The sequence below is a fragment of the Thamnophis sirtalis genome, unplaced genomic scaffold (assembly GCF_051295495.1).
Source record: "Thamnophis sirtalis isolate CommonGarterSnake01/CBP01778 unplaced genomic scaffold, rThaSir2_p1.2 scaffold_1, whole genome shotgun sequence".
Taxonomy (NCBI): Eukaryota; Metazoa; Chordata; class Lepidosauria; order Squamata; family Natricidae; genus Thamnophis; species Thamnophis sirtalis.
Window position 1 is genome coordinate 181,883,435 of NW_028261381.1, and position 11,085 is coordinate 181,894,519.

Below are 11,085 nucleotides of genomic sequence, written 5' to 3' on the forward strand. Positions count from 1 at the left end.
CGTGGTGCTTGATGCTCTCTGAGTTTGGTGGTTTTCTTGCAGACGTTTCATGGCCCAACTAGGTAACATCATCAGTGTTAGAAGGGAGTGGAATTTGCAGAGAGGAGGAGGAGAAAGGGGAGGAAGAGAAGAAGGAAGAAATTAGGAGAAGGGAGGAGGAGGAGGAGGAGAGGGGGAGGGGAGGAGGAAGAAAGAGAAGAGGAAATAAGAGGAGAAGAAAGAGGAAGAGGAGGAAGAAGAGAAAGTGGAGGGAGGGAAGAGGAGGAAGTAAAAGAAGAGGAGAAGGAGGAAGAGAGAAAGAAAGAGGAGAAGGTGAGGAAGAGGAGGAAGAAAAGAGAAGAAGGAAGGAGGAGGAGCAAGAAGGGGATCAAGAGGAAGAAAAGTGGAGAGGAGGAGGTGAAAGTGGAGAGGAGGAGGAGGAGAAAGGAGAAAGAGAAAGGAGAATGGGAGGAAGAGGGAGAAAAGTGGAGGGGAGGAAATAAGAGGAGAAGAAAGAGGGAGAAGAGAAAGTGGAGAGAAAGAAGAGGAAGAGGAAAAGAGAAGAAGAAAGGAGGAGGAGCAAGAAGGGGAGGAAGAGGAAGAAAAGTGACGGGGGGAGGAGGAAGTGGGAGGAGGAGGAGAACTGAGAAAGGGAGGGAGAGGGAGAAAAGGGGAGGGGAGGAAGAAGAAATAAGAGGAGAAGAAAGAGGAAGAGGAGGAAGAAAAGAAAGTGGAGGGGAGGAAGAGGAGGAAGTAAAAGAAGAGGAGGAGGAGGAAGGGAAAGAAAGAGGAGAGGAGGAGGAGGAGGAGGATAAAGGAAAAAGAGAAAGGAGGGGAGGAAGAGGGAGAAAAGTGGAGAGGAGGAGGAGGAGGAGGAGGGAGATAAAGAGGAGGAAGAGGAGAAGAAAGGAGGAAGAGGAGAAGAGGAGAAGGAGGAATAGAGGCTCCGTAGTGTTGTCTGGGCTTTTCTTGCAGATGTTTCATTACCCAACTAGGTGACCTCATCAAGGCTAGGGAGGAGTGGGGTTTCGCCTCGTGGCTTTCCCTGCCAGTCTTGGTGGGAGCAGATTTGGTGGTTCCTTGAGCCGTGAGCCCCAGATATTCTCTTCCACCAGTGGAGGCACCCTGTGCCAAGGGAGCCCTGCTCTCCTGCAGCCAGTCTGGATCTTTCTATGCCAAGTCTATGCCAACGCTGGGCATGGCATCCTAGCATCAGAAAGAGGCTCCTGGGGCCATCTAGCCCAACCCCTCGGCCACTACAGGGGTGCCAATGCCCAGCTTTCCTTCGAATGCTTCCAGGGCAGGATCTCTCTGGCTCCCTTGCCCAGCCTGTGAGGACCCCGAGACGAGGAAGCCAATTCAGGTTAAACCTTAGGAGGAGAGTGCCCCTGGCTATATGATCTGTTAGCCGGTGCAACTGGCTGCCACGTGAAACGAGGCATTCTCCTTTCTCCAAGTCTTCGGAGGCTCCATGGTGCGAGACTAGGGGTCTCCAACTTTGGCAACGTTAAGTCTTGTGGGCTTCAACTCCCAGAATTCCTCAGCCAGCCCTCGGTGGAGGAGGAGCCCTGAGCAAAGGGGTTGGACTAGATGACCTCTGGGGACCCTTCTCACCCTGACTGTTGCAGGAACATAAGCAGCACCTCTCCTGCAAATTCAGGCTAGAAGACCTGGGTTCGGGGATGGGGGGTGTGCAACTCTAAGCCGAACTCAACTGGGGAGGTGGGGCCCTCGCCAGCCCCCCACTCCTTGCTCACTGTGGAGAAACCACCACCACCCCGTCTCTCCCCCCCACAGACACCCGCCAAGGCTTCTGCTTCACCGAAGTGCTCCAGACGTTGTGCCAGATGTCCTCCACCAACCGGCAGCCGGTCACCAAGTCCGAGTGCTGCTGCAACGGAGGGCGAGGCTGGGGCCCCCAGTGCGAACCCTGCCCCTTCCTGGGCACGGCCCACTACAAGAAGATGTGCCCCCACGGCCCGGGCTACATGACCGACGGGAGAGGTGAGTGGCTGCCCTCAAATGCCAGGAATCCCCTTCCAGGGTTACGCTGGGTGGGTTCCGGGCAGTCCGGTCCACTACGGGCATATCGGTGGTAGCTGGGGGCGGCGGCCACCGTACCGGAACGGTGGCTCCTTTGGCCCACCCGCTTGCCTGCGTTTCTTACCGATTTTGGAGGCAAATGGGCCAATTGCGCATGTGAGCACACCATACGGCGCCTGCGCGACTGCTGAGCAGCTGGGGTGTCGCAGAGCGGTGGTGTGCGCATGAATGTGCAGCGCATATGCCCGGCCCTGTTGCAATATACCATTTGTGACAGGATCTGGACCCATCACACACACACACAGACACACAGAGCCATTTATATATATCTAGAGTCAGTGTCTAGATGGGTGGAAATGTCAGCATTCCAAATATCAGCGCAGAATTAAATCAGAATCCAAGGCATAGCTTTCCTCAAAGTCCCAATTTAATCAGAGAGACATGTTGGTACGTCTGTGGGAAACCCGAATCTGAAGGCTTCCCGGTTTTCCCCACCCAGTTGAAAGTTCAAGATCTTTCCCCCAAGCCCACAAGCCCATCCCATGGTCCAATCTTCCTCTGCCACGCTGGCATTTCCACCCATCTAGTTCCGGTCAGGTGCAGAGACAAAGGATGACCTTGGGCTTCTAGAAAGGAATGTTTGATTTTGACAGCAACACATTCTACTCCTTACTGACCCCCCGTCCCAATTCCCCCACTAATGAAACAGCCTAGTAAAGAGAGAGAGAGAGAGAGAGAGAGTGTGGGAGGCCAAAGATATTCCTAAAAGGAATCTGACTGCAGGCCTGACAGATAGATAGATAGATAGATAGATAGATAGATAGATAGATAGATAGATAGATAGATAGATAGATAGATAGATAGATAGATCTTAACAGGGAGGGGCAGATATGGCGGGGACTTTAGGGCTGGCCATTACCGGGGAAGGAGGGCTCGCTACGTCACAGAGATCCCTCCTTCCGGCCCTATGACTCCCACTCCGAGGCCAGATGGCGCAAGTAATCAGGACCCTGGTCTCAGGCTGCTGTCGCTAAATGCCAGGTCTGTAGTTCATAAGGCTCCTCTCGTTCGGGACTTAATTTTAGACGAGGGGGCAGACCTGGCATGTATTACTGAAACCTGGCTGGGCCCGGAGGGAGGAGTCCCCCTCGTAGTGATGTGCCCAGAGGGCTTTCAGGTGCTTCATCAGCCGCGAGCCCAGTGAAGGGGTGGGGGTGTGGCCATTGTTATCCGAGAGTCTCTAGTACCTCGTAGGATCCCTGCTCCGGAGCTTGTCAGGTGTGAGTCCCTGCTGGTGAAGTTGGACCTCAAGGGTCAAGTGGGTTTGCTGTTAACGTACCTGCCTCCCAACAGCGTTGCAGCAGCCCTCCCCTCACTCCTCGAGTCGGTAGCCGAGCTGGCAGTTGAGTTCCTCAGGCTTATGGTTCTGGGGGATTTCAATCTGCCTTCGCTCGGTGAACACTCTGATGGAGCGCAGGAGTTCATGGCTTCCATGACAACCATGGGCTTGACCCAAGTAATCCGGGGCCCAACCCACTCGGCGGGTCACATGCTCGACCTCGTATTTCTCTCGGAGCAGTGGAGTTGTGATCTTGGTCTGAGGGGTAGTGAGATCTTACCCCTGTCATGGTCGGACCACTACTTACTGAGGCTTGACTTTCGGAGACCAAACCCCCACTGTAGGGAGGAGGAACTGACCAGGTGGTTCCGCCCCAGGCGACTTATGGACCCTTCGGGCTTCCAGACGGAGCTTGGGGTTATTCCTGATACCCTCACCGCAGTCCGGCGGAGACTCTGGTTGCTGCCTGGAACTCGGCAGCGACGGAGTCTCTTAACCGAATTGCGCCTTTACGGCCGCTCCGAGGCAGAGGATCCAGGAGAGCCCCTTGGTTTACCGAGGAACTCCGGGAGATGAAGCGCCGAAAGAGACGCCTAGAGCACCGATGGAGATCCAGTAAATCCGAATCGAACCGAGCACTTTTAACATCCTGCATCAGAGCTTACATCCGGGCAATTAGGACGTCAAAAAGAACACACATTGCCTCTCTGATTGCTTCCGCTGAGTCGCGCCCAGCCGCCTTGTTCAGGATAACCCGTTCCCTCCTAAATAGGAGGGATACAGGCGATCCTTTGCAGGGCAGAGCTAAGGACTACGTCCAATTCCTCGCGGACAAAGTTGCTCGGCTTCGGGCGGACCTGGACTCCAATCCTGCAGAACCAGCTGAGGCACTAAGGGATAATCTGGTAGAACATCACTGGATTGATTTTCAAGCTTCTTACCCCTGAGGACGTGAACAAGGCCATGAGAGCTGTGGGTGCCTCCACATGTGTACTGGACCCGTGCCCCTCCTGGCTGGTTGTTAACAGCAGGGAGGTGACACGGGGCTGGATCCAGGCGGTCGTTGCCGCCTCCCTTCGGGAGGGGGTCTTTCCCCCCGCATTAAAGGCGGCGGTGGTGAGACCCCTCCTGAATAAACCATCTTTGGATCCAGCCGTCCTAAACAACTATCGTCCAGTCTCCAACCTCCCCTTTATGGGGAAGGTTGTTGAGAAGGTGGTGGCCTTTCAGCTCCAGCGGTCCTTGGAGGAAACCAGTTATCTTGATCCATTCCAGTCAGGCTTCAGGCCTGGCTACAGCACGGAAACCACTTTGGTCGCATTGACCGATGATCTCTGGAGAGCCAGGGATGGAGGTCATGCCTCCATCCTAGTACTCCTTGACCTCTCAGCGGCTTTCGATACCATCGACCATGGTATCCTTCTGCGACGACTGCGGGAGGTGGGGGTGGGAGGCACTGTTTTACGGTGGTTCTCCTCTTACCTCTCGGACAGGTCGCAGTCGGTGTTAGTCGGAGGGCAGAGATCGACCCCTAGGCCCCTAACGTATGGGGTGCCGCAGGGTTCGGTCCTGTCCCCCCTTCTCTTTAATATCTACATGAAACCGCTGGGTGAGATCATTCGACGGCACGGGATAAAATACCACCAGTATGCGGACGATACACAGCTGTATCTGTCCGCCCCGTGCCAACTCAATGAAGCGGTGGACGTGATGAACCAGGGCCTTGAGGCTGTTAGAGACTGGATGGGGGTTAACAAGCTTGTACTCAATCCAGATAAGACCGAGTGGCTGCTGTGCTTCCCTCCCACTAATTGGCCAAGTGTTCCATCTCTCAGGCTGGGGGGTCAAATTGTACGCCCCTCAGATAGGGTCCACAACTTGGGAGTCCTCCTGGACCCACAGCTGACTTTTGAACACCATTTGTCAGCTGTGACCAGGGGGGCATTTGCCCAGGTTCGTCTGGTGCACCAGTTGCGACCCTACCTGAACCGGGAGGCTCTCACAACAGTCACTCGTGCCCTTGTGACCTCTAGGCTGGAGTACTGCAACGTGCTCTACATGGGGCTCCCCTTGAAGAGCATTTGGCAACTTCAGCTTGTCCAGAATGCAGCCGCGTGAGCGATCGTGGGTGCACCCCGATTCACCCACGTAACACCTATCCTCCGCAAGCTGCACTGGCTGCCTGTTGGTCTCCGGGTGCGCTTCAAGGTGCTAGTTGTCACCTACAAAGCCCTTCATGGTAGTGGATCTGGGTACTTGAGAGACCGCCTACTGCCAATTACCTCCACTAGGCCAATAAGATCCCATAGATTAGGCCTCCTCCGAATTCCATCTACTGCCCAGTGTCGACTGGCGACTACCCGGAGGAGGGCCTTCTCGGTGGCTGCTCCGACCCTCTGGAACGAACTCCCCGTGGAGATTCGAACCCTCACCACCCTCCAGGCCTTCCGCAAAGCCCTTAAAACCTGGCTGTTCCGACAGGCCTGGGGCTAAAGGCTAAAGCCCCACTCGAATGGTATGACTGTTGCGCTTTTTAACGGTGTATGATCTTCATGTTATGTTCTGTAACTTGTCTGTTCCTCCCCCTCCCTTGAATTGTGAGCCGCCCTGAGTCCCCCCAGGGAAAAGGGCGGCATACAAATAAAGTAAAATCAAATCAAATCAAAATCAGATAGATAGAAGATAGACATAGATTATAGATCAGATAAGATATAGATGATAGCTAGATGTTGGATAGATAGATAGATGATAGATGATAGATAGATAGATAGATAGATAGATAGATAGATAGATAGATAGATAGATAGATAGATATAAGATATACAATAGATTATAGATCAGAAAAGATAGATAGATATAGATGATAGATAGATAGATAGATAGATGGATGGATGGATGGATGGATGGATGGATGGATGGATGGATGGATGGATGGATAGATAGATGGGTAGATGGGTAGATGGGTAGATGGATAGATAGATAGATTATAGATTATAGATTATAGATCAGATAATATAGATAGCTAGATGATAGCTAGATGTTGGATAGATGATAGATAGATAGATAGATAGATAGATAGATAGATAGATAGATGATAGATAGATAGATAGATAGATAGATAGATAGATAGATAGATAGATAGATAGATAGATAGATAGATTGATTACTTATATGAATGCATCGCCTGGTGGTGACCACTCCTTTTAATGTGGCAGTTTCTTGATTTCTCCCGGGTGGGAGGAAGCTGGTGCGGAAGGCTTGCCCCCTCCCCTCCCTCCATCCCATTTCCACTCCAAAGGCTGCCAGGGAAAAGGAGGAGGGGGGCTGGCAGGTCGTGGTTCGGAGGGAGCCTGGCACCCCATCCCTCGGGGCCAGGAAAGGCTGTGGGTCTTTTCTGTGTTTTAATGGAGGATCCCCCCCCCTTTCTTAACCTCCCCCCCCCCCCCCCGGCAGATATTGACGAATGCAAAGTGCTACCCAAGCTTTGCCAGCACGGCCAATGCATCAACACCGTGGGCTCCTTCCGCTGCCACTGCGACCTCGGCTACACCCTGGACATCACCGGGACTCTCTGCCAGGGTAAGAGGCCCCCACCTCCCCCCACCCACCCACCCACCAGGTTCCCTTCTGCAGATTCCTTCCTTCCCCATCAAATATCTTCCTTCCTTCCTCTTCCTTCCTTCCTTCCTTCCTTTCTTTCTTCCCCATCAAATATCTTCCCTCCCTCTTTCTTTCTTTCTTCCTCGCTTCCTTCCTTTCTTTCTTTTTTTCTTCCCCATCAAATATCTTCCCTCCCTCTGTCTTTCTTTCTTTCTCTCTCCTTCCTGCCTTTCTTCCTCATCAAATAGCTTCCTTCCTTCCTTCCCTCCCTCCCTCTTTCTTTCTTTCTTTCTTCCTTCCTTCCTTTCTCTCTCCTTCCTGCCTTTCTTCCTCATCAAATAGCTTCCTTCCTTCCTTCCCTCCCTCTTTCTTTCTTTCTTTCTTTCTTCCTTCCTTCCTTCCTTTCTCTCTCCTTCCTGCCTTTCTTCCTCATCAAATAGCTTCCTTTCTTCCCTCCCTCTTTCTTTCTTTCTTTCTTTCTTTCTTCCTTCCTTCCTTCCTTTCTTTTTTTCTTCCCCATCAAATATCTTCCCTCCCTCCCTCTGTCTTTCTTTCTTTCTTTCTTTCTTTCTTTCTTTCTTTCTTTCTTTCTTTCTTCATCAAATAGCTTCCTTCCTTCCTTCCTTCCTTCCCTCCCTCTTTCTTTCTTTCTTTCTTTCGTTCTTTCTTTCTCCTTCTCCTTCCTGCCTTCCTGCCTTTCTTCCTTATCAAATATCTTCCTGCCCTCCTTCTTTCCTCCCTCCCTCCTTTCTATTCCCTCCCTCCCTTCCTTCCTTGATTTTAGTGCCACTCATCTTAAGCACAAGGGTAACCTGGGCAGCTTTCAATATTAAAAGGCAAAGCCATACAATGCCTAAAAAATATAAATAAAATACTGTAAACGTCCAAATGAAAAGACCAGGAGGGACGGAAGGAATAGGATGAGAAGGGGGGGGTAATTCCCTTGGGGCAGAAGGGTCCAGGGCAGAGCTGAAGAGTATGCCCAATTCTTAGCGGACAAAATTGCTCGGTTTCGGTTGGACTTGGACTCCACCCCCGCAGTTCCAGCCGAGGCGCAGGGGGACCAAGTAGAACAGCTCTGGGTTGAGTTTCAGGACGTTACCCCCGGGGATGTGGACAAGGCCATGAGAGCTGTAAGTACCTCCACCTGCGTTCTGGATCCGTGTCCCTCATGGCTGGTTACTAACTGCAGTGAGGTGACACGAGGCTGGATCCAGGCGGTTGTAACCGCCTCCCTTCGGGAGGGGAACTTCCCCGCCACACTGAAAGCGGCGGTGGTGAGACCCCTCCTGAAGAAACCATCTTTGGATCCAGCTGTTCTTAATAGCTATCGTCCAGTCTCCAACCTTCCCTTTCTGGGGAAGGTTGTTGAGAAGGTGGTGGCCTTCCAGCTCCAACGGTCCTTGGAAGAAGCAAACTACCTAGACCCCTTCCAGTCAGGCTTCAGGCCCGGTTACAGCACAGAAACCGCTTTGGTCGCATTGATGGATGATCTCTGGAGAGCCAGAGATGAAGGACGTTCCTCCATCCTGGTCCTCCTTGACCTCTCAGCGGCTTTCGATACCATCGACCATGGTATCCTTCTGCGACGACTGCGGGAGGTGGGAGTGGGAGGCACCGTGTTATGGTGGTTCTCCTCCTACCTCTCGGACAGGTCACAGTCGGTGTTAGTGGGGGGGCAGAGATCGTCCCCTAGGCCCCTAAATTATGGGGTGCCTCAGGGCTCGGTCTTATCCCCCCTACTATTCAACATCTACATGAAACCGCTGGGAGAGATCATCCGCAGGCACGGGATTAGATACCATCAATATGCGGACGATACTCAATTGTATCTGTCCGCCCCGTGCCAACTCAATGAAGCGGTAGACGTGATGAGCCGGGGCCTTGAGGCCGTTATGGACTGGATGAGGGTTAACAAGCTTGTGCTCAACCCAGAAAAGACCGAGTGGCTGTTGTGTTTTCCTCCCAAAGATTTGGCTACTATTCCACCAATCAGGCTGGGGGGTCAAATTTTATACCCCTCAGAGAGGGTTCGCAACTTGGGAGTCCTCCTGGATCCACAGCTGTCATTTGACCACCACTTAACGGCTGTGACCAGGGGGGCATTCGCCCAGGTTCGCCTGGTGCGCCAGTTGCGACCCTACCTGAATCGGGAGGCTCTCACAACAGTCATTCGGGCCCTTGTGACCTCTAGGCTGGAGTACTGCAATGTGCTCTACATGGGGCTGCCCTTGAGGAGCATCCGGCGACTTCAGCTAGTGCAGAATGCAGCCGCGCGAGTGATTGCGGGTGCACCCCGATTCACCCGCATAACACCTATCCTCCGCGAGCTGCGCTGGCTACCTGTCGATCTCCGGATGCGCTTCAAGGTGCTATTAATCACCCATAAAGCCCTACATGGCAGTGGATCTGGCTACTTGAGAGACCGCCTTCTGCCAATTACCTCCCTACGACCTATAAGATCCCATAGATTAGGCCTCCTCCGCATTCCATCGGCCAGCCAGTGTCGGCTGGCAACTACAAGGAGGAGGGCCTTCTCAGCAGTAGCCCCGACCCTTTGGAACGAGCTCCCCGTGGAGATTCGTACCCTCTCCACCGTCCAAGCCTTCTGCATAGCCTTGAAGAACTGGCTCGCCCGTCAGGCCTGGGGATAGGATAGTTACCCCTCCCGAATGATGAATGTATGTTGCTTGCTATTTTATTACATGTTTCTGTCTTAATGTCTGTATTCCCCCTTCCCAGTTTTGTGTGAGCCGCCCTGAGTCCCCTCAGGGAAAAGGGCGGCCTACAAATACTAATAAAATTCTAAAAAATTCTAAAAAAAAAGTCCTCCCCCCCCCACAATGAAGATTGCACCCAAGGGCTGATAGGGAAAGGGGGGAGGGGGTTCCGGTTGCCTCCCTGGGTCTGCCATCTTGGATTTAATAGCCCCACCTCCACCATTGGCTGCTTCCAACCAGCTCTGGGGGCGTCAAGAGTGTCTAAAGCCACCCCCCCCCCCGGGCTTAGGCCCACCTGCCCACCCAAAGACACTTAAGTCTGTTTGTTTAGTGACTGTTTAAGTTCACAACGGCTACAGGGGGAAAAGCAACTTTCCTTCCTTTTCCACTCTTACGGCCATCCCAGCATCATCCCCCCCGAGGGACAGGATCAAAGTTCCGAACGCTTGGCAACCCGGTTCCTCTTTACGACGGTCGCAGGGACCCCCTTTTTAAGCCCTTCCGGCCAGCCAAGGTCACACCGGGGGGGGGGAAAGGGGGAGCCAGATTCACACCGTCTCGCTCCCTTTGCCACTGAACGGGTCCGCTTAACAACAGTGGCACGCAAAATCATAAAAAGGGTGGGTGGGTGGGGTGAGACTCACTTAAGAACGGTCTCACGTAGCCACGGAACTTTTCTGTCGTAAAGCCGAGGGCTTCGATATATGAGAAGGGCCACTTAAACCACTTGGACGCCTTGCTCTTTCTCCATCTCCCCTTCTCCCACCACCCTAACACCCCCTTTAGATCTGGACGAGTGCAGCCAGTCGCCCAAACCCTGTAATTTCATCTGCAAGAACTTGGAGGGCAGCTTCCAGTGTTCCTGCCCCAGAGGGTACATCCTGCAGGACGATGGCAAGACTTGCAAAGGTGAGGTGGGCCTGGGGGCAGGGGAGGGGGCTTTGAGGGACACCACCTATGCACATCTGAATAATTTGCTCCTCAGCAGCTCCAAGCTGGGTATCCCATCTGCGTCTGCCTCTCTCCTAAGATTTCCCCCCTCCCTAAAAATGTTTTCGTGCCCCTTCAGGAAGGAAAAAGAAGCATTGGAGGGTATTTAAAGCAATGTGAGTTGTGGGCCCCCAGCAGAGCTAGCAGCACACTCAGAGAGTGGTGAGGTTAGAGAGGGACACGGGCCAGTCCTGGAGTCTGGGGAAGGCTCGGACGAGAGCTCTGCGTCGGAGGCAGAGAGGGGGCCAGGGCCGTCCGACAGTTATCAGCTGCCTTCGGAGTCAGACGTCAGTGAGGTGGAGGAACAGCTGGAGCCTGTTCCCAGTGTGCGCATGCGCAGAGTGGCCAGACGAAGGGAACAGCTAAAGAAGAGGGGTCGACTTGGGAGGAAGGCCACAGTGGGACGGTGAATGG

At 53.2% G+C, this 11,085-nt stretch overlaps 1 protein-coding gene across 1 annotated transcript in view; it reads left to right on the forward strand.

The window, feature by feature from the left end:
* Positions 1 to 10,791, forward strand: part of FBN3 (fibrillin 3) — a 135,497-nt gene extending 124,706 nt beyond the window's left edge. Inside the window, 4 exon segments of the mRNA XM_087705873.1 lie at positions 1,777 to 1,983; positions 6,815 to 6,940; positions 10,468 to 10,590; positions 10,751 to 10,791. Of these exon segments, the coding sequence (XP_087561999.1) occupies positions 1,777 to 1,983; positions 6,815 to 6,940; positions 10,468 to 10,590; positions 10,751 to 10,791 (497 nt within the window).
* Positions 10,792 to 11,085: the final 294 nt, after the last annotated feature.